The following is a 23,376-nucleotide window of genomic DNA, read 5'->3' on the forward strand; positions in this document are numbered from 1 at the left end:
CTAAAGCCAAGCCAAGATTAGAGAAATGCCAAATACAGTTACACTGTATTCATATATTCACTTACATATATAGCGCTATATATATATATATATATATATATATATATATATATCAGAACCTGTAAAAAAATAACAGTAATGAACTGTCAGCAACCTGACCAGAAAATAGTTACAGTTACAGTGGAGGCTAATGATTACAAACTAATGATTACTTTCATTATCAATCAATTAATCGATTGTTTGGTCTGTAAAACATAAGAAAAGAGTGAATAATTAACAGAATAATTTGGTATTTGATATTTGGTTTACAACAACATAACACAGAAAAAGTGGCAAATGTTCACACTGGAGAAGCTGGAACCATTACAAGTTTGGCGTTTGGCAAGTTTGGCAAGTGTTTATGTCCATTAAAAATGCACATAAACACTTGTAAATAATTTGTCTTTTAATTGGTAATGGATTAATTGACTAATGGTTTCAACTTTACATTACAGCACCTCATTAAAATGATTTCCTCCATGATTGGAATAGAAGAAGTGCCTGTTTAGTTGCTGAAACAGATTTCTTTTTGGACTCAAATCAGAGACCTCTCAGTGTAACAGCACATGAAGAGTGTTTTACACTGTTTTTCACAGGTTGGCTCACACTCTGTGGACACACACACACACACACACACACACACACACACACATACACACACATACACATACAGTACTGTAAATAATCTAGTAGGATCCACTGTACAAACTATATTTACAGGAAATGAGAATAGCAGCAGCTGATGAACACTTGGCATGGTAAACACTGTGTTAAACTCACTGCGTCACCAAATCACTGAATTTATGATTCTGAGACTTTTTTTGTGCTTATTTTCATTTTCTTTTTCTTTTTCTTTTTTTTTGTTTTGAATTTTTTTAAATGACTTTAATGAAAACATCTCACCAGTTCTCTTTGCCCAACTGGGACAGACCCACTAAAACTTGTGCAGAAAAAAACTGGGAGAGAGGCACCAACCAATTAGGCTACTGAGTGTGATTTTTGCTGACGCTAGCTTGCACGCACCATCAGCCTCTTCTAGTTGTCCTGTCCACTCTAAAACCTGCTCAGCTCTGCAGGCTTTCCCCTGCCAGGCCCTCCATCTGCCCCGGTTTTTGTCATTCCATGTCCTGTTCACTGCAGTGTCAGCGTCAGAGATAGAAATGGAAGATTTAGGATATTTGTGATGCTATCAGATAACACTACTGCTTATATTTGCATCAGCATTAACAGCTGATTATAAAAATAATTACAGCCTCTGTGTGGCTTGTGAAGACAACTGTGGCATATTTACACATTTGGTATTTCACTTGGACTCTGCACAAAAACATGAAACGTTATTCTGTTCTGCTGTTTGACATTTACAAAACACAGGCAGGGTTTAGTCCCCACAGTGCTGCGTGATTATGAAACCAGCGCAGTCATGTGATGTCTTCTCTCATCATCATCATGACAAGTTGGAAGTCTGACCTTCCGCCAGCACACAGTTTGCCATGCAGGGATTGAAGACTGCAATACAGCAGCAGTGCACTTAAGGCTACGCTAGGGGCGGAGTTTGACCTCTCAAGTCTCAAAACATCACTAATCCGCGTCGGACATTCTGGCACAGGCCATCAACAGCCCCACTTGTACGAGAAAGGGACACATTTTCACCGAAAAAACGCTGTCCCGACCGGGTCTGTGTGGCACCAAACACAGACTCGGGGCTGCCGCCTGTGTGCGAGTCGGAGGGATTGGGAATGCTGCACTATGACAGATAGTGCGTTACATGCGTCTGGACATATCTGCAGTCATTTATAGCCGGTTGTATTTGCAGGGTTCGGCGAGGAGTCGTGGGATTTGCGCGTTGACAGCTGGACCGCCCTGCGCCTTCATTGGAGGCGAGCGCTTTCCTTTGAGGTGAGTCTGCGGAGCGCTTGTTTTCCCAGCGTCTGAGTGCAAGTTGCGGCATATTTATGCTACTGTAGCTGACCGGGCGCCGTTCCCATATACTGTACAGTTGACTGTGAGGCTGGTGGAGCGCTGGCAGCATGCCTCCTGCTGTGGGAAGACGCTCGACGAAGCTTGTTGGCTTTTTAAGGCAGGAAAACAAAGGACGGTCAAAAAAAAAAAAAAAAAAAAAAAAAAAAAAAAAAAATACAGTTCTTTAAAGGATTTATGTCCTCGGTATGAACCCTTCTGCAAAGATGGGTGCTGAAGTGAGACCGTATAGGCCTATAAAGGCATCACATGGTTGGTGCAGAAACACATGTGGGCACTTACACGTAATGTAGGCTTTAAATATGATTTTTAAATATAAAAACGTTTGAATATTTATTTTTAAAAAAGGACACAGGTGAAATCAAAGGGATGTAATCAGGAATGTTTTCAACAAATAAATTGAAGACATGTTTAGAAATATGCTTATAACAAATATAAAACATAGCATATGCCTGTAATAGTTCGATATCCCCTTCAGAAATTCTGATTTGTGTCTTTGTCATCTGATCCTAATTTAGAAAAATGATTTTTCTCCACCTATGTATGAATATAACAAACGTAAACATAGCAGAGCATCAGATGAAGGAAAAAGTGGCTTCAGCTCTGTATTTTCATTTTTTCGTGTTGGGGTGTGCCTCTTATTCACATGTAGATTACACATTGTTTCTTAGAATTTACTGGTAATATTAATTTTCTAGACCCCTTATTATTATTATTATTTTATTATAATGGCACATTATCATATCCATAAGAAAACAAAGTATTCCAGGACAAAGCCAAACTGTACACTATCCTTGCAAATTTGAATGCAGCATTTTTGAAAAGAGTATTAGTATTAGGTTTAAAAATTAAAAGTAGTATTGTTAAAATGATATATAAAAATATAACAATTATAATGCAACAATTGTAATGTGTTGGGATTCATTGTATTTTTACCCCCCTTGCATTATTTCCCCTTTCCTTACGTATTTTTAATTTTCACTGCAAACAGTGTGTCAGTCATGAAGCAATGACTTGGTGAAAAGTGCAAATAAAAACACATCTAATGGTAACTGAACCTCGATAAGACTCAAGCTTAAAAAGTTAATCGGGGTTTGTCTTTTCTCGATAAGCAGGTGTAAAGCATTAAAATAGCTCAGATGTTGTGTTCTTGCATCAGCCGTTGTGGTGTTCACACTGCAGACTGTGGAGGGTTGTGAAGGCTGCTGATCATAGAGGTGGTGCCGAACTCAAAGCTAAGGTTCCTATCCCTGTGGTTCTGAGCAGAGATACAGTATTTACAATTTATGGTTTGAGAATAAATGGCATGAAGTGTTAACGTAGTTTGTTTTATCCGCTATAATCAGCAGCTCTTTTCAGAAGTGTTTGATTTAATGAGGAAAAGTTTGACATTATTCTTCACTATAGACTTGTGTTAGTACATTTATGGTTCGCCTCTCCCTTTCCTCCTCTCCCCAGATTTTATCCAGTTGTCATTCAATGTCCAGTAGCACATGGCTGAGACTGCCCTGTGGCTGATCCCGACAATGCTTTCAACTAACCGCTCTGGAGGTGCGTGGGGATGAAATGGATGGAGCCCATGGCCAGACCAACGCACCAGCTCCCAGCTCCCAGCATGTCCAGCTGCAGCAAGTCTCCTCCAAACTCTGGAGAAGGTATATGAAATGATTCATCTGTCATCTTACCAAAAAAGTCATTTGGATTAGTGATGTAATCAAAACTGTGTCCACGATGAACAGAATTTTTATCTATGGCTCCTTATTATACCTCCATAGGGCCATACAGTAATAATCCTTGTTTGATTTTTTTAGCTTACATTTTTGTTTAGATTACTAAACATATATATATAATGGTATTATATTATATTATATTATGTTATATTATATCATATTATATAGCAATAAATATCGACATACATTATCTCAAGGCACTTTACGGGGTAAGGCCAAGACATTACAATATTATAGAGAGAAACCCAACAGTTCTCACAATGAGTAAGCAGTTGTTGACAGTGGAGAGGAAAACTAGCTTTTAACCATCAGAACCAGACTCAGGGTGTGTGGCCGTCTGAGACACAAATACACAGATTGACACCATCTATGTGAAACACGAAAGCTACGATACCATATGATGTCATGCGATACCATATGATGTCATGCAATACCATATGATACACTTTATTGTCCCCATGGGGAAATTTGTTTTGGACTCAAGTGCTACATACATGTCAAAGATTTTTTTTTCATCAGTTGCAGGCTCTAACTCCATGGCATGGGTGAAGATGTTCAAAAAACCCGGAGGAGGCCTGAAGAAATCCTACCAGCCTGGGAGCATGCTGTCTCTGGCGCTCACCAAGGGCCTGCTGAATGAGCCTGGGCAGAACAGCTGCTTCCTAAACAGTGCTGTTCAGGTGAGAACCGGTCTGTGCTAACACTAAATTACTGGAAAAAAATAAAATTAAAATTACTTCACTTCACTGAAATAATTACAAAACTATTTAAATGCTCAAACAAACAAACTAAAAATTGTCCTTGCAACATTTCTGCACTCTTGTCTTGCAAACTTGGTTTTAAACACTGCACTGAAAAGCAGCGTAAACAGCATTTTTGGTCTCTAGAGGGCAGGCCCCAAAAACAACTACGCAAGCTTTAAAACTTCCGCAAACAACAAACATCTCATTCCTTTGGCAAACATTTTAGAGGATGCTGGGACTCAGCCACATGGATGAGCAAACCAAAATAATGAGCTGAAAATGATTAAAAGCTATGAAAAGCTGCAGAGTCCAGAGTTAATGTTCCGTTGGCGTGGCAGCACGAGCAGCCCTTTTTAATTACACAAAGACATTTAGTTCAACCCTAATATCAAAAATATTTTGATCTGTCTCCACAGTTCAAGCTTCTGAAACCACAGAATCAAATATCTTGATTTCATCTGCTGTTGTTAATTCTTCACAGGTGCTTTGGCAGCTGGACATTTTCAGGAGAAGTTTGAGGCAGCTCTCAGGTCACTTTTGTCTCGGTGACGCCTGCATTTTCTGTGCTTTAAAGGTTTGTGTTTTTTCATTTAATCCTAAATCGGTCATTATTTTCTTTTAGTTTGTATTGTTAATTATGTTTAATGTCTCTTTGATGATACTGGGAATGAACATTTCCAGTAGTCATGGATTTCAGGGATAGTTTAAACAGATATGAACTAACTAATCATTGTTTTTCTTCAGAGTATATTCAGCCAGTTTCAGCAGAGTAGAGAGCGTGTGCTGCCCTCCGACAGCCTGCGTAATGCCCTCGCTGAAACTTTTAAGGATGAGCAACGCTTTCAACTTGGCCTGATGGATGATGCTGCTGAGTGCTTTGTAAGTCCTTTCCACAGTAACCGCGTATTAAATAATGTTATGGAGCTTCCTCCTCTGTGACACTGAAGATAAAAGGCTCTTTTCTACTGTGTGTAAAGGTGCATTTTGACATGTTGCTTTTTAGCATATTTAAGTCTTGTTAGGGTTTAGGATTTGTTTGATCATCTACAACAATTTTAAATCCATGTTATTTTTGGTTGGTTGTTACAGAATTAGACCATTAAGATGCAAATGTTTCAAGTGGTGCCATAGTGCATATGTAGCATGTGTATGTGCATGTATGCAATGCTGGCACTGTATCTGCTCTTAATACTTATCTTTTAGGAGAACATCCTGGAGCGAATTCATTTACACATAGTTTCGGACACTGCAACTGATGCTTGTTCATCCAAATCCTGCATCACCCATCAGAAGTTTGCCATGATGCTTTATGAACAGGTAACTAATATTTTTAGAGCTGTTTGTCATTTCGTTTGTTCAGTGATGTTGAACAACAGTGCAGCACTGTATTAAGATATGTGTTAACGTGAGGTACATAGAGTTGGTAATAAGTTGTACAGTTTTTTTTCAGTAGGAAGAAAAATTAAGGAGGATAAGAACAACAAAGAACTACTCCTACAGCTGCTATAACTAAATGTTAGAGTTCATGTTTATGACATTTTAATGCACATATCATTTACTGAAGTGTAAACACAAAACATAATCTGTTAAATAATCTTTCCTCTTCTTTTGCAGTTTGTGTGTCGCTGTTGTGGTGCATCTTCAGACCCACACCCGTTCACAGAATTTGTACATTATGTCTCAACCACTGCTTTATGGTGAGTACTGAATACAGGTCATATATCGTATTAAAAAAGGTTACTAGGAAATTATTTGATTGCAATTTTAAGCATCCTAGATCAATTTCCTTGCCTCCCTTTAACAGCCATAGTCTCTTCCTCACCTGATAAAGTAGCATTTAAAAACACATCACTCACGTGTGCACTGTTGAGAAATGTTCTGTAACATGCTTCACCATTAATCACATGTGAAACTGGATTTTATGGATTTAGTTAAGTCATCACATTACTCAACACCCAGGGTTGATTATCATCTCTAGATCTGCCCTGAAAATTCCCAAAAGGCTGAAGATGCCAGACAATTGTTTGGGTTTATATTTTCATGATTTAAGCTCAAATATGAGGCAGTGTTTTCTCTTTTGTGCAACAAGTGCAAGATGCCTGCTCACTTTCTGCATGCATGCACTCACTAGTCCTGCACACTGGAAAAAGTCATTGTTACTAAACATTTAGTTGAATTTAAACCTCTCTGACACCATCGACAAAAACTGAACACTATAATCTTCATAGATGTAGAGGATCTGTGGTTTTGGATTGCATGAAATTGTATAGGTGTACTGAATAAAGTGGCCAGGAAGTGTATATCCCAGTTTAAAACAGCTCATATTGATAACTAGTCTGTTACTGCATGAATAAAGGTTATGCATCAAGGTAGTGGTAATGGAAAATATCCGCTGCGTGTTCCACTATCTCTGACCAGTTTCTCTTTATGCATTTCATGCACAGCCAACAGGTTGATCGTATGTTGGGGAAGAACGAGAGGCTCAGGTCAGACATGTTTGGAGAATTGCTGCAGGCAGCAAACAACACAGGTGACCTCCGAAGCTGCCCGGTATGTGTTTAATTGTTATTGTTCAGTTTAATGTGATGTGTTTTTCAATCAATTAACAAATCTCTTCAAATTGGTGGCTCAGCACTTTTCCCTGTTCTGCTGTTTTGTCGAAACATCCGTCTGAATTCAACCATTAAATGCTGATTTGTTACAGGCAGCTATGAATGAATAATTTAGCTGTTTAGCTAAACGGTTAGCATGTTACTGTAAAATGGACACAAAAATGATTCTTGCAACTATGCAGAGTACACTCTGTGCTTTCTGCTGTGACACTGCACTTGAAGCGGCCGGAAGGAGATGGTGCCAGACTAGTGTTAGGATATAAATAGCAGTAAGGGCTTATCCACTGTTTTTCTCTCATCTGTATTTGCTGCTACTGTCTTCCTCTTCAGTGTGCATCAGTGTGGCAGAGCTGAGTGCTCTGTTTCAATAAACCCAGTATTCTTCCAAAAACGTCAAACTGCAGTACTGACTTAACGATACTCATGTACAGATAATGCTGGCTCTTTTCCATCTTTGCAATACTCCTGATTGTTGCATTTTGAAGTGATGAGTCACATGAGTTTTATTTCAGTCTTGTCTGGGTGGGTGTGAGACAGAGAAATAAAGGAAATTTATTTCTTACTGAGACTTGAAATAAAACATCTATTTACTTTTATCTCAGTGCGCAGGAGTGGTTTTGGGTCCATGATCCTTCCTTTAGCACAAGATCTGGAAGCAGGGGAACAGCTAACCTCAGCCATGTTGATTACACACTGACATCTTATTATGTTTTATGCGCTGCACAGATTTCGATCTTATGTCTAGTCTGCTGGTTTCTGTCTTGTTTACTTTATTCTAATATCTTTGCTGACATTATTCATTTTGTGTAAAGCACTTTATAACAATGGTTTCATTGATTTCTGTCTTTTGATTTTACTCCTGCATCTGTTTGGTTTTTTTTTTGTTGTTGTTGTTGTATGTGAAGCACTTTGCAATATTGGTTTTGAAAAGTTCTATACAAATAAACTTAATTAATATTGATATTATTTTTGTATTTTGTTAGCTAACAAACGTATCACTAACACATCCAAGATTGTGCTGTTTTTTTTTTTTTTTTTAGACAGTCATTTTGACTTGATGAACTAGGCCAAGCTGTTGTTTGTCACGAAACAGATACAAAAATAGAAAGGCTTAAGATTGCTGCTCACTGCAATGTCAAATTTTCTGCCACTACACGTCTTAAATACACACAAACTGTTTTGTAATTAAACAGATATTTAATTGTTTTAACGCTGGCTAGCTGTGTTTTCCCCCTACTTCAAGTGTTCTTTTAAAAACTGCTCTGAGAAAGTTCTTGGATCATTAAATTGCAAAATGCAATTATTTTTATCATTACAGAGAACTTTCGGGCATCAGTGTTTTTCTTTCATGCATATTATTGTGGGCCTTGATATGTTTTTCTTCATATTTTGCAGAGTGACTGTGGTCAAAGTATCAAGATCCGCCGTGTGCTAATGAACTGTCCAGAGATTGTGACTATAGGATTTGTATGGGATGCTGAGCAGTCTGACCTTACGGATGATGTCATTCGGTCACTTGGCCCACGTTTGAACCTGTGTGGGGTAAGAGCATCATCGTCTTCATCATGTTTGTACTGTGTAGAGTGATTTACCAGTTGAGTTGTGTTAAAAGATTTGATTTAAAAAATTGCATATCCACAAAATTACACCGATCACAGCTCTCATTTTTTATTACCTTTGGTTATGATATAAGAAATGAAGGTCAGGAAGAAAAGGGACTTCAAAACCACACACATAAATGTTATTCTCATAGGATTTAGCATCTGCCTGAGAGAAAGATGCAGAGTTCAAACTTCAGTTTGCTCTCTTTCAGCTTTTCAACCGTGTCACTGATGAAAATGCCAAACGGAGTGAGCTACATCTGGTGGGGATGATCTGTTTTTCGAGTAAACACTACTCAGCTTTTGCCTATCACACCAAATCTTCAAAATGGATGTTTTTCGATGATGCTACTGTGAAGGAGGTTAGGAACTCTGCTATTAATCTGCTTGATCCCAAAAGTTGACTACCTGTTACTGTCTGTTACATGCTCTTATATCAGCCTTTTCTTTTTCACAGATTGGATCCAAATGGAAAGACGTTGCCTCTAAATGTATCAGGGGACATTTCCAGCCACTTCTTTTATTTTACACTAATCCTGAGGGAAGTCCAGTGTCTAATGAAGATGCACCAAGACAAACCACAATGTGTCCGCGGTACAAAGCCCAAGTAAATGGTGACATGACAAGTAAGACAATCCTCCAGTTATCAGCACATCTAACCCTAGAATTTCTCACGGACATTCAACATGTGTGTATTTAGACATTTTTGGAAAGTACATCATTGTTAAGATATAGAGGCTTCTCAAGTCCTTTTATATCAAACAATGTGATAGATACAGTAAATACAGCTGTTCTTTGTACTACAGATTTTTGAAAAATTATATATTTTAGTGATGTAATGTATGCAGGGGCCTAATAAAATTGTTATTGCCCCACCTTGAACATAGCTGTAAATCAGCGCAAGGTGTATTAAACAACAGGTAACCACCGCAGCATAAGTTATTTTTCACAAGTGCATGTGTGAGAGTGGATTACAGTAAATTGTATATCCCATGGCTGCTGGCCTTCAATTAAAAAAGTATCGTTAAAAGTATGTCCTTTTTAATTAAAACTTAATGTCGGGTACACACAGAAGGTCTTTGAACCCCCCTTGGAATAAACATTGCTTCACTGCTTCACAGAATTGTAAACCCACAATCTATAAAACGCTTAATTTAGCCCTGCACAGTCTATGTTCTACCTCCTACCCAGAAACAAGTGTGGACCATGGAAGCTTGGGAACAACTATCATAACAGAATCTTAATTATGGCTTGCTCCACATTACCCAAAGATGATCACCTACTTTGTAAAACCCACCAAACTAGTCGACATTCCTACTAGAGAAGGAAGCGAGTGAGCGTCACAGTAAAACAAGTAATGAGGTAACTTTAGGTAGCTAATATTTATTCTTTTCACTCCCTTTTGTTTATTTGTCAGCAGAATTATGCAAAGAGTACTGAACTGATTTGCACCGAACTTGGTGGAGGTATTGGGCATGGGCCATTAAATTTTGAAAATGAGACAGCAACATAGTGGTACTAATAATGATTAATAAGAGCATGATAGGGATTACAATAGTGATCGATTTTAATTTGTCTAATAATTTATTTCCAAAAAACCATATCTATTATAACATCTGAACAATTTTTTTGAAAGTATCATTAAGTGGAATTAAATGTCAAACAATGCGACTACCTACGACAATAATGATGTCACTCCACAAATTACAGTTATGGTTTGCATTGGGATTGGGAGTGTTGTTAAACCGTGGGCAGAAAGATTGTCCTGCCCTGTGTGCTGGCTTGAACTTGACATGAGGATGATGCCTCTGTTGCACGCAGATTACCACCCACGCCTCCCTCCCTAATCCCTGCTCCTGTGGCCAAGCGCACTCGTACTCCTGCTCCACAGTTCTCACTCCTCCCCTAGACATTTCCGATGTTTGCCCCCTTTAATTTATCTGGTTTTTATCTTGGTTTTTTTGTCAATGGCGCCTTGCCCGTTTAGATGGATTGTTCTGCTTTAGTGTGGTGGCCAGACACTTTCACTGGCATGGGACGGGATTCTTATTTTTATGAAATTAAGCGTAAGTAACTGTTATTTTTTTGTTTCAGAAATTACTTTAATTGAGGTTTACTGAAGTACCGTTTATCTTCCCTACGAGTACATAGTGGTAGGAGTTTTATTTTCTTCCAGTTTAATTTATAAACTTCAGCTAACCAAAATAACTTCCCTGCAGTATTATACTGCACTTGCATTGCTAAACTGGAGAGTCTCGGTGTTACTTCTGGCAACATGACGAAGTGTGTACTAGTTAATTACGTGGCAGTTGTCTGAATATACTATCCTTTTTCAGTAGAAGTGTTGTACTTAAATGTCAGCATTAGGCTACATGAATAAAGCTGAAAATCCATAATACTACAGCTTACTCACTGCTGTTACTCACCGCTGTTGTAACATCCAGCAGCCACGCACATGCACACCAGCTTCATGCAGTTTTTATACCGTGTGTTTCAGAGAGCATTTCCTACACCTGTCACATTATTTTTTACTGTAGAGCCTAACAAAAATATGACGCATTGTCTTGAAGCACAGTACCAACTGCATAAAATAATAAAGAAGGAAACACCGCTACAGACAGCGATCTACCTAACGTGCAGAAAGGAGGAGTTGAGATATAAAACTGAAAGACAGTGGCAGCTGTTAGGTGAATGTGCTGATGTGGAGGCAGATGTTCGCAGTTCACTGCAGTGACCTGCTTGCCACAGAGGCAAAGAAACACGCAACGGCATTGGCAAATGCGTAAGCAGTAGTGTGTTTTAACATGCATGATGCACTGGCATCTGATCTGAAATTGCCAAACCATCTATTATAGCTGCACTGGAATTTATAATGAGTGACAGAGGGAGGGTCAGTAATGATGAGCCTTGGTCAGAGAGTCAAAAATATAATGTAGGTTTCTCAAGCTCGGTGCCTGCAGTGCACGACACTGTGCAAATTAGTTTGAACCCAGAACAAGTGGCAGGGCTGTAAAATGGCTAAAACACCTCCAGTAAACATCATGTTTAATTTTAATTAAATTAAATTTCATGTTGTACCTCAAAACAGTGATGTACACAGTCAACACTGATTGTTTCATTGATATCTTATGCAGGTCAGGGCCAAATATTTTACTATTTGGTTCACTTCACTGTCAGCAGGCCCCAGAAAATGAACCAAAAAATAAATCACAAGTTTAAAGTGCAATTTTCTGCATTGAAGCACAACCACCATTTCGTTTGTTTTGTTTTTTTTTCCCTCAGCCAAACATCCCCTTGGCAGTCCTAACAAATTCCAAGAACCTTTCATGGAGAATTTGCAGAGGCCAGGTGAAACATCAAAAAAGGATAGAGGGCATCGGAGAACTGACCCATCTCAACACAAAGGTAGAGCATTGTGTCAGCATACTATGTACAGGGGGAACACTGATATTACAGAGGAAAAAACACATACAGGGGCAACCGGTGTAGATAACTATAGATCACAAGATGTGTGAAATAGTAATTCTACAAATGATTTGTGTCCTCTTTATGTAGAGATGGCACATGCAAGATCGTCATCTCCTCCAGAGAATGGACCGAGGCCTCCCGCAGACCAAAAATTAAAAAGCTGTCAACACACTGAGAAGTCATCAAACCATTCCAGCAGAGGATCTCAGGAGCCACGTGGACAGTCCTTGGGTACACAGGGTGGTGGTCATAGCCAGAAAAACAACACCTCCCCAAGTCGCTATGATCAGGATAGCTGTCAGGAGCAATGGGAAAAAGGCGGAAGCGGAGGAAGCCGCAGTAAATCTAAGTCCACTTGGAGACCCATTCGGGAGGTGTTAAATGTGGACACGGTGCTGAACGAACTGGAGCAGCGCCGCCAGCAGCAACATGACAGCCCGCGGCACAGCAAGCCTTCATCCCAGGAAAAGGTGCACACTGAACCAAGTCGAGACCGTGAGAGGGAATATGTGCGAACCAGAGACGATCGAAAGCAGAAGTGTTTAATGACCATTTATGAGGACGAGCAGAGGCATGAGACTGAGAGCCACAGCTCTGTGGAGTCAGAGAGCAGGGCCAACCAACAGAGGGGCAGCAGGCTTAAGGGTGGCCCCAAGACGCTGCTGCGTAGTGAAACCTGGACCATTCAGAGGACAGAGTCTGGCTATGAGAGCAGCGATAGACTCAGCAGTGGCTCCACCAATCCCGACTCACCTGGGGTTGATGGCTTTGCTGTGAAAGACCAGAGATCAACACCAGAGGCACAGCTGCAAAGGTAAGACACAACTGTGTAATTGTTCGGGGTACTTCTCTACAGAGACAAATGGAGGTGTGGAGAATGTACAGGATTACTGAGAACTGCAGATGTGGTAACAGCCTATTTCTTACAGATTTTTACTGACCTTAAGCTGATGATGATTTAATTAATTACTTATATTTTAAGTAGTTACTTAGCTGCAGCTGTAATTATTTGGTACTTTACTCATCTGTATGTATCGCACTTTAAGTGAGTGTAAAGGAAGAAGTACCAGGTGGTATTAAATTATGTTATATCTTCATAAAAATGCACACACGCTACTTTAATGCTTTGTGTGACACATAGGAATGAATAGACAATATGTCTGTGAATCTTTGACCGTGTTCTTTGAACTTATCAGACTTGTTGTGTTTTTCAGTATATGGTTTCTACACACTGCTTCTTAAAACAACAATACAGCAAAAGACAAAAATCCACACAAAATCTGCTTCTTCAGTACTGTAATGTTTAATGTTTAGGACTTATGTTAAACATTAAAAAAAAAAAAATCACATTTTGGGATGTTAGAATCCTGACAGTGATTTTGGAAATGTCTTTGTTTCACTTATTCTGCCAGTGTTTTTCATGGGTTTCTTCTTCTCTTATTCATCCCTTTTTGTTTGTTTTTGGCTGTGTCTGAGAAGCTTTACAATTTACTGTATTAACTGACAAATCAGCTTGAAAACATGCTGAGAATAATTTTAGTCTTTAATTTCTAGCCAGCTGCATCAAAAGGGAGGCGATGCAAAATCGAGTGTAATGTCCTCACCTTCATACAACGGTAAGTTCCAATATTTACAGAGCCTCATTAGTTTTCCTAGCACAGTAAAACTCTCAACTCTCAATAACCACAACCACTTACCTAGTTTTAACTTTCAGTTTGACTGTATTACGTTTACATTGTAGTTTATATTTACAGTTTACATTGTAGCCTGACACTGTGCATGGCAAAAACTGATGTGAATAATTATCCCCTGGCAACAACACACATAGCTGAAGGAAGAAGGAAAAGGATAGGCTGACATACCAACAACAAAAGTGAGATGAAAAGGAGATGAAAATTAAAGCATGATTTAGAGCCTGCCACTGGCTACGGTCAGTTACATCTCACATCTAATCTGCACAACCTCCCGGAAAAGATTTACAAAGAAAAGATTTCAGTTTTCACAGATTCAGTATGTAATTAAAAGATACACACACTGGGTTGCACACAATGGCTTGAGTATATTTATGTATGACTCTCATGTCCTACATAATTAAGTGTAAGAAAGATTATTACATTTTGCACTACGCAAGTAGATTCCTGCCACAAGAGAGCAATTTCCAAAAGAGGAGTTTTTCCTACTTTCCTCTGTTTCCTTCTCTCCATATATTTCTGTTCGTCTCTGTATTTTGTTAGTCTTTAAAAACAAACAGATCTCCTACTGATAATGTGAGAGTAATTGAAGATTGACTAATGTTTGAGTTGATTTCTGAGCTTGTTCTGGCTTATTTAACCTCTTCACCCAGTCAGCCCTGCAGAGACATTAATCTGATAATAATCCCACAAAGCTCGTTCAGATAGCACAGCTGGACATGGCTGCTGGCATTGTCATAAATATCTTTGTGTTTCATGCACTACTTTGAGTCTGCTGCACTTGATACTTTATCGAGGCTATGTGCATCTAGAGCCAGTGTTTCCAACCAGCAGCTTTTATCCTTGCATGGACCTCTCCAGGGCAACAGCAAAGGAAAAAAAATAACACATCTATTTTTAAAGGGAAGGAATTCAGCACCACACTGCCTCGCGCTGCGCTGGTGCATGGAGCGAGCACACTCACTGGTTCATCCAGCTGTGAGAAAGTCTAGCGAGATTAACACTCTGCTGCTGCCACCTTGTGTCCTGAGGGGCTAACCGCTTCTTAGTCAGATGTGTAGGCCCTTTTGTCTTTGCTTAGTTTCTGCCTTTAATTAATCATGTCTGTGTGTGTGTGTGTGTGTGTGTGTGTGTGTGTGTGTGTGTGCATCTGCAGATGCCCACTTCATAATTAGTGAAGAAGATTAGGGCAAAGTGAAAAAAACAGCATTTGGATATTAATCTCAGAATTCAGAGAAAAATAAATCTGAATTATGAGATTAAAGTCTAAAATCTGCTATTCAGCTGAATTCTGACTTGATTCTCAGGATTCTGAATTAAATCTCACAATTCTGAGGGGATTAATCTCAGCACTTAAATCTGTTTTTCACTCTACTCCTCCTCCTTAGATTGTTTTTTAGGGCAGATGTCTTCCCATTTGTTAATATTATCAGGGATTTTTATCTTTTCTATCTTGTCATCAATATTCCTATAGGGCTAAAGAGAAGTTCATTTCATCATCAACATTTCATTCCAGAGTTAGCAAGGTCAAAGGAAGAAAATACATCACCTTTTCCAATAATTACAGTATGCAAAAAGCTACTTGCCACACTAGAGCAGACCTGTCCAAAAGGAGCACTGCTACACAGATTATATTCTTCTTTTTTTTTAATTGTCTCTTTTTCTTTCACTATGTTTTGATCACCTTTATTTTATATTTTTTAGGTAAACATCAACCCAAACCTCAGGGAAAGAACTATGACCAAGTTTCACATTCACATCTAAAGTGCAGTCCAAGTTCGAGGTAGTGTCTTTTCTAGATTACATAAAAATTGTTCCAATATGTGTAATTAAGAATATATCATATACAGTACATTATGTTCAGGTATTTCCATTATACTTGAGTAATCACTCCCATTATCCTCTGGTATAAACACCTCTTTCTTTTTTGTAGACGGAAATCAAAGTACACTTGTAGCACCTCCAGGAAAGCAGTGCCTTCAGAGAGGGACTCTGCTGGTTCTGATAACCGGCAGAGTGATCAGCAGGAGCTGATAAACTGTCAAGAAAGTACAGCCCTGAGGCACATCACAAAAACCAGCAGCTCAGAATGGAACAGCTCCGATGATCTTGCTCTCTCGGAGCCCGAGGAAAGAGAAAGCACTTACCGCATCAGCAACAGCGAGGCCATCGCCTCTGAGTCCCAGTGTCCTCATATAACCCTGTCATACCACCCTCCCAGCAATGTGACTGCAGAACCTCTTCAACTGAACAATCAGCGTCAGCTCGGCATGACAGGGTCGCCTCACCTTCGACCCTCCCAGCGGATCTCTCCTCACCAAGGCGAGACAAGCCATGCCGTGTTCCGTCCGAGGATGCTTCAAGAACCCTTTCCATCGCCTTCTCGTCTTTCATCCACATCCTACGTTAGTCCTCACAGGAAGCCTGACATGTCAGGCCTCCGAACCTTCTCAGATGCAAGCTCCAAGTCGGGCTCTGACCCAGAGAGGAGTACCCCGTCGTCATGTGAAAGAGAGGAAAGACTGACTGGATGCAGAGTGGAGCAGGCGATGCCGGCTCAAGAGGTTTCTCTAACGACATACTTCAATGTGGATAACTGTATGACAGAAACATACCGTCTCAAGTACCACAACCAGAGGCCTCTTGTCCTCTCTGCCACGGTACCACGGACAGTGGTTGCAACTGAGCGCAGAGATACCAGCCACACACTTCCTGCTGACACACACTCACAAGATGTGCCAAAAGCCAGACCTGAAACAAGTGAGCCTTCCTAACTATGCTTGCAAACCTGAATGTACTGTAGGGCTGGGCAGTATGATAAAATATGTACTGTGAGATGATGTAAATTCAACCATCGGAGGTTCTCCTATACTGTTTATCCTGTAGCAGCCATTCCTTTAACATCTCCAGTTGTTTTATGTAGCACAACAAATAGCAGGACCATTGTATGGAAGATTTAGAATCAGTTTCCAAGAGTTTCCAAGTTCATTTTAAAGACTATACCACCATATGTATCAATATCACAATATTAGATTTCATATTTTCCGGATGGAAGGTTTTATTTATATTGCTCACGTCTACCTGAAAGTTATTGGAAAAGACAAAATTACAGTGTTCAGTTGTCAGTTGGGAAACTCTGTAAAACACAATTTTAACATGACTTTTCTTCTTTTTTTAACTTTACAGGCCATAATAGCAATAAACCCACTGCAAAATGGAACCCAGTGTCAGCCAAAGGACTGGACGAACGTGGTTTTTTATGAGTGTCACTTGGTAAGGTTTGTTTACAAGGATGGACAGTGGTCAGTGGAGTGCTAACTGGATGCCAAAGAGTTTAGAGAATGGAAAGATGTTCTGAAGCCCGCCATCTCCAAATTGAGCGGAATGTATTTATGCAAGCTTGTCACATAAGTAAAACCTATTTCTAAATGCTGTTATGTATTGTTTGACACCTATTACATATACTGTCTTCCATTGTCCTGCAGCACTGCTGCAAGAAGATTTAGTTTTAACCAAAATCTGGACAGTTTTCAGAGTCTTTAATCACCTTATGTCAAGTTTAAAATGTTTATTTTTTTATTTGTACAGTAGTTCTGCAGAAGTGTTGCAGAGTGGAAGATATACCGATACATGTAAAGTCAGGCCTGAGAGATAATGGTGAGCCACCATCAGATTGATTGTACCGTGGTTTGTACAGTTGAATTGCGATAACAAATCACAGGATGATGACATGAATAGGTATGTTAAAGATACTTTATCAGAATATGATGTCATTCTACACAACAAAATAAAACCTTCAGCAGTAGGTTTAAGGTAGTTCATTTAATCACACCAAAGGAGAGTGAATTAATACGATTGGAAATGTTTTTATGGGCAGCTTACTGACTTTATGCACATTCGGGGCTTTGGGTCACCCGGGAACAGATGTCGCAACATTCACTTATATTTGGTTACTGATTTGTTTCAGCTGTTATCGTTTATCAGTTCTTTTACAACATTTATCTGTTAATGAATGACTGTGGGCTGTCCCGTAACAGTCAGCCTCCCATTGGCTGTAAAAATCTGTCGAGAAAGATTCTCATTAATTTCTCATTTCAAATGATTTGTTCATTTTGCTGGAAAATTATATGCAGATTTCACGCCGTCATTCATAAATATGTAGAGATCTTTGAAAGAGACAGACTGTGTTCAGTTTCTCTCAGTTACAAAGCCTATCGTTTGTTGACGTATGGTAGGTGGGGCAGCCCGGAGGTTATTCGGCAGGTCACTATATACAATCATGTAAACTTGTGTATTCTACCTTCGATTGTGCTGGTTCTTGTAATCCTTTTCTCTAATTCACAGTGATGTCAAATTGTATTTTTTTTTTAGTCTTCCTCTTCGAGTAAAAAGATTTAAACAGGTCTGTATTTGCAGGTATTTTCATAAAGATGCCAATATACTTAATATGCCTCTCTGATATTATTATTGACCATACAACACAACACACGAGTATTCTTGTTAATAACATTAATGTTCTGAAACAACCTGCATGTGGCCTTTGCAAAGTCTTACTAGCTGTGTGTACAGCATAAGCATGAGCATGACAATACTGGACTGTGAGTCCTACAGACATTAATTCTATTGGATTTTACTTAATTGTAATAAAATACATTAATCAAATAGCATTTTGTAAGTAGAGTTGATTTGGAAACTTTTTAACGCTTGAATGATGATTCTCTTGGTCATGCCAGAACACATACTTTTGTTTATGCATCCTGTTGTAAATATAAACATATGATGCAAACAATACACTGGGAAATGACTGTCTAAGACATACTATGCATTCACTAAAAGTTACTTTATGATAACTTTCACAGCATATTTTAGTGTTTTTTTTTTTAAAGCTTTGTATTCTGTATACCAGACATTCCTGAGAACACAAAATCAGTATTACTCAATATTCAAATATTAATATCAATTTTCTTTTGCTCACTAAATTGCCAAGTCTTTTCCTAAACATCCTGCCATTTATTTATGTGTGTTTTCACTTGCTTTGCTTTTTTTTTTTTTTTTGTAAAGGTATTGCTGAATTATTGTCACTGCATATACTAAGTAACTAAATTTGCTGTTTGCGTGTGTTGCATTTGAGTTATCTGACATAAGAGAATTATGGGTGTGTGTGTTTGTAATCACACCAAAACATGTAATCTTAACATCTACTTGCAATTTTTCATTGTTTATTTACTGTTTAATTTTTGTTTAATTAAAAAAAAGAAGCCATCTTCTAATAATGTTTCAGTTATACACAGCAACACATGCCTTTAAATGAGTTGATTGTGCTGTAGTGATTATAATTCTATTTTTGTTTACTGATATCTAATATACTAACTAGATAAAGAAATCAAAATTACTAAATTACTGGATGAAACTGGGTTGAGTATATGAACCAGGTTATCTTAATGTTGTCTCACCTGCAAAGTGTTTTTGTGGTTTGTTATGTGACTAATGGTTCTATCTTTTATCTACAATATTTTCCCTGTTATTTAATTATTTTCTGTATCTGTACGAAACAAATAGGAAGTTTTATTTTACATTTTGAACTTTGTGTCTTCAGTTGTATCAAGAGTGCCTTGACATTTTCAGTGTGAAGTGTTGTTTTGTGTGTGTGTGTGTGTGTGTGTGTGTGTGTGTGTATGTGTGTGTGTGTGCGTGTGTGTGTGTGTGTGTGTGTGAAACCACACTTATGGAATGAAGGAGATGAATGAAAAGGATGGAGGATGTCATGCAAAACTTTTGAATATGCAATGCTAATAGTGACATATCTGCTGACAATCCTCTGTGTGCACCATTGTACTGTGTTTGTGTGTGTGTGTGTGTGTGTGTGTGTGTGTGTGTGTGTGTGTGAGTGTGTGTGTGTGGTGGGGGTGGAGGGTGGGGGTTTGTTGCCAGGTCTAATCTTCCTAAAAGCCCTTTCAGACTTGGAAGCTACAGCCTCAGCGGCAGGCAGCAAACTCAGCAGTTCGCTCTTCATCCAGCTGCAATTGGCAAGTTTGACATGTTCAAATGTCATCAGCAGAAAGTGGGGCAGTCAGTGCTTATAAGTAGCAAGTGCATCCCACCTCCTGGGTGGCAGAGCTGGGTGCTTCGAAGTTTGAAGGAGCCTTAATGTATAAAAACAAGAATTTTTTTTTTTTCCCCCAGTGCTTATCTTGGATGATTGTGTGTATATGTGCATCTGTTCGCTTGGTAAAGGAAAGCTAATAATTGCACCAATGATCTGTAGCCTTCAGATGAAGGCTTTATATACTCTAGAGGCCCATTTGATGAAAGGTATTTTTGTCCTGTGTCACATTACGTCACAGCTGGCATCGCATCAATCAGTATCTTTTATCTTGTCCTACATATACGGGGTCAGAACCTGATTACACTGTACTGCATCAACACTCAAGAACAAAAGAGAACTTTCCACTCTATGCCACTGATTTTTATCTGATATGGCCTGATGTGCAGGCCTCACTGATTCCTATTGTCATACCTCCGTGTGTGGTTAGGATTTGGCCTGACATTACTGCTGAATTGAGTTGTCGGTGCTTCAGTGATTGACTTCGTGACTTGCGTAAGTATAGACCAATCAAAAGAAACATGTAAAATCTGTCTACACTTTATATTTTTGTAGATAATATATATTTATTTTTACTCATTGTTGAATAAAGTTTAAATTATTGTATCACTCTAAAATGAGTCATTTTAATGTGTCTTCTTTCAATTCACATTCTCACTGAAAACACGGGTAGTTACAGTATCACTTTATTACTGCAAGTATCAAAATCCAATGCAATTCAAATATATGGCATTACAAGAAGTGCACTTTTCACAGGTTATTAGGTATAAGTCAATGATTTATCACAATACTGTATGTAATCCTGTAATCAAACATTTGTGGTCTAACCCCTCTTGAAAATCCTCTTTGCGTCCACACCATCATAGTTGTAGCTCTGTTGGAGAAAGATGATAACAGACAGTTATTATATCATTTCATAGTTCTGCATTTGGTGGAAAAATCAAGATGGTTTACTATGTCTGAGGTCCTTATTTATCATGTATTAACAAATTAAAATCAGTATAAGATACAGGCATCAGATTTTGACTGGCATATGTGTATGTAAAGCTTATTACAGTATCTCGTGACTCAGAAATACAGACAGAGTGATAGCTGGAATATCAAGTAAACAAGTAAAGTCAGTCAATAAGTGTGAGGGGATTTTTGGTGGCCTACTTTGCATAGATGTAAATTCATCCCACCTGTACGAGTTCATCTCCTTGAATGATTCTGGTTGTTGTCAGCTGCTTTCCATTGTCCTTTCTGATGAAAACCCCCTTCATCATGTCTCCCTCAATGGTCCATGAGCCCTGCAGGGTGAAACATATAACTTGGTCACAACATGAGTGCCAGGTGGAAAAAGCTCTGCAAAAGTGTGAGGGCAGGCTGCACTTTTTGACAGTTCTATGGCTGTGACTGTTTGTGGTATTGAGCACGAGGGTTACCATAATAAAAGTCAAACCTTGATATGTGGATTGTTTTCTCAGCTAACAAACTATTTCTTGAAGCTCAAAAGTTCAAAGTCTAAATCGAGTGAAATATGCAGCTCATCTAAAGGATTAAGAGAACGATCAGGCAAAATAACAATAGTCTGACTGGTGACAAACTTGAATCTTGTAAAGCTTGGTTTCTGAGTAATTAATGGTGTAATGATGGATGAAGGTGCCCCAGTAGATTTCTCTTTTGCTTACTGTTAGTTCTGTTCCATCTGCAAGGCTGTACTCAAAGGTGACCCCCAGGGTGAAGTCTATTTCCAGAGTGCGGAAATTACTGCTCTCCTTGACATGAAACTTGTCTCCAGTCTGTTCAATGGTTATCTTGAGGTTGTCGTGAGCAGCCAGCTTCCTCTTCACCATGTTAATTCCTATCAACAGACAAGTTGGACATATACAATGGGCTCTGAACAATCACAGGAACTTTGTCAGGATTTAATTACTTTTCTAGTGCATGTATTACAAAGGTAGTTCCTTGGTTTGTGTATTTGCTGAGGGTAAGTAGGTACAAAAGCCAAATCACAAACCAGCCAAATCTACCAGAGGTCATCGTGCCATCATGTTTTCAGTCGAGACCTTAGCTCCAGTTTTTGGTTCAGTCTTCTATTAAAGTGTTTAAAGGCTTAAACTACATTAACATTAATTCATAACTTAAATCATGATTAGACCATTTAAAGATGCTTAAAAATGTGATAAAATGAAAAAAAGTTTTATTATCAGTTTATTGCATAATTGACATTCTGACTTGGAAACATCTTTCTTTATATGATGTGACTAGCGACACTTTATCGGTGCTCTATCAACTGCCTCATCAGCTCTTGATAATATTTATGGTCACCTTTTTCCACAAGAAATAAACATAGTAATGAAATACACTGTAGTGTTCCTAGCACTGCATCAAATACATTGATTTCTTGATGCAAATACACTGCATCAAGAAACATCTTTAACAGTCTAAAACAGATTATCAGCAGTTTGACATCACTCACCCATTTGTTCCATGAATTTCTCATAGTTTTCATTGCGATCAATTTTCCAGGAGCCGTTGAAGGTCATGGTGGCGGTGGGAGCTGAACTGGACAACTCTGCAGCAAGGAGTGTCTTACTCAAAGTCTGCCGCTCCTTTTAAACCACACACTCTCTTATCTCGTCATCTATCTGAATGCTGATGTGGCCGTTTAAAGCTCAAATTTTCTCATGGCAACATCTAGCACTGCAGCTGATAGGGCAACACAGTGGTTTTGAATAGAAAGAACTGTGCCATGCCCAATAATCCATGCCAAATGACTCTGTATTCTTTTTGAATGGCAGAACTGTTTGCATCCTGTTATACCTGTATCTCTGTTTACAAAGGGTGTTGGTCCTGACCCACACTGACAGTTTTGCAGAACTGCAGCAATGAAGCAGATCACATTTGATATAATGAGAAATATAGAAAAATATATAAAATGTCTCTAGATTTAACTTAGAGCACTTAGAGACAAAAACAAAATAAACTAAATTTATTATACAACATTTGCACTAGTTTAAATTTGACTGTCTGGGATATAATTTTACTTCACTTGTTGTCACTCATTGGACATTACTGCACTTGATTTAACTGCTTTATACAATTACAGCAGTGATCAGGTGATAATGTGTTTCTAATGAAACCTTTGACCTTAATGTGGACATTGTTGATAAACGAAACCTTTGATATTTGAAGTTAATATTAAACAAACACTAGAGTACACAGTCACCATCTGCCACTCATTGTTTATCATTAGGATCAACTGAACTTATTATGATGTTCTTTATAGTCTCTCAGCTAGTAAACACAGAGATTATGCCAGTGAGGAAATGTTTTCGTAGTGTCTCTTTGTTTTTGAGTTTGGGTGTTGGGTATTTAAAGTCTATTCGTAAAAACAGACTGACAATAATATTTTTATACCAAACTAACT

General features: G+C 38.6%; 2 protein-coding genes across 2 annotated transcripts; one reads left to right on the forward strand and one right to left on the reverse strand.

Annotated features, from left to right (window-relative positions):
• Nucleotides 1–1,533: 1,533 nt before the first annotated feature.
• Nucleotides 1,534–19,745, forward strand: usp53b (ubiquitin specific peptidase 53b). Its single transcript, XM_071504977.1, has 17 exons — nt 1,534–1,935; nt 3,475–3,671; nt 4,266–4,426; nt 4,971–5,063; nt 5,234–5,368; nt 5,693–5,806; nt 6,104–6,186; nt 6,934–7,039; nt 8,497–8,643; nt 8,915–9,064; nt 9,160–9,328; nt 11,985–12,107; nt 12,258–12,984; nt 13,725–13,786; nt 15,566–15,644; nt 15,795–16,621; nt 17,048–19,745. Exons 2-17 carry the CDS (start codon nt 3,578–3,580, stop codon nt 17,122–17,124), a joined length of 3,147 nt encoding a protein of 1,048 aa, XP_071361078.1. The 5' UTR covers nt 1,534–1,935; nt 3,475–3,577; the 3' UTR covers nt 17,125–19,745.
• Nucleotides 19,746–20,634: 889 nt separating this feature from the next.
• fabp2 (fatty acid binding protein 2, intestinal) lies at nt 20,635–22,584 on the reverse strand. The gene is made up of 4 exons (XM_071504978.1): nt 22,426–22,584; nt 21,635–21,807; nt 21,146–21,253; nt 20,635–20,838 (listed from the first exon to the last, which is right to left on the reverse strand). Exons 1-4 carry the CDS (start codon nt 22,490–22,492, stop codon nt 20,788–20,790), a joined length of 399 nt encoding a protein of 132 aa, XP_071361079.1. The 5' UTR covers nt 22,493–22,584; the 3' UTR covers nt 20,635–20,787.
• Between the last annotated feature and the right edge of the window lie 792 nt (nt 22,585–23,376).

This window comes from Trachinotus anak, unplaced genomic scaffold, assembly GCF_046630095.1.
Source record: "Trachinotus anak isolate AG129_WGS33_773 ecotype Australia unplaced genomic scaffold, CSIRO_AGI_Tana_v1 ptg000019l, whole genome shotgun sequence".
In the NCBI taxonomy this organism is placed as follows: domain Eukaryota; kingdom Metazoa; phylum Chordata; class Actinopteri; order Carangiformes; family Carangidae; genus Trachinotus; species Trachinotus anak.

Bases quoted from the DNA above. Each gene is read 5' to 3' on its own strand.
- usp53b (XM_071504977.1), top strand. From the start codon at position 3,578: ATGAAATGGATGGAGCCCATGGCCAGACCAACGCACCAGCTCCCAGCT. The intron at 5,064-5,233 runs GTTTGTGTTTTT...GTTTTTCTTCAG, and splicing joins GCATTTTCTGTGCTTTAAAG to AGTATATTCAGCCAGTTTCA. The intron at 5,807-6,103 runs GTAACTAATATT...CTTCTTTTGCAG, and splicing joins CCATGATGCTTTATGAACAG to TTTGTGTGTCGCTGTTGTGG.
- fabp2 (XM_071504978.1), bottom strand. From the start codon at position 22,492: ATGACCTTCAACGGCTCCTGGAAAATTGATCGCAATGAAAACTATGAG. The intron at 21,808-22,425 runs GTGAGTGATGTC...GTCTGTTGATAG, and splicing joins GAAATTCATGGAACAAATGG to GAATTAACATGGTGAAGAGG. The intron at 21,254-21,634 runs GTAAGCAAAAGA...TTCACCCTGCAG, and splicing joins CAGATGGAACAGAACTAACA to GGCTCATGGACCATTGAGGG.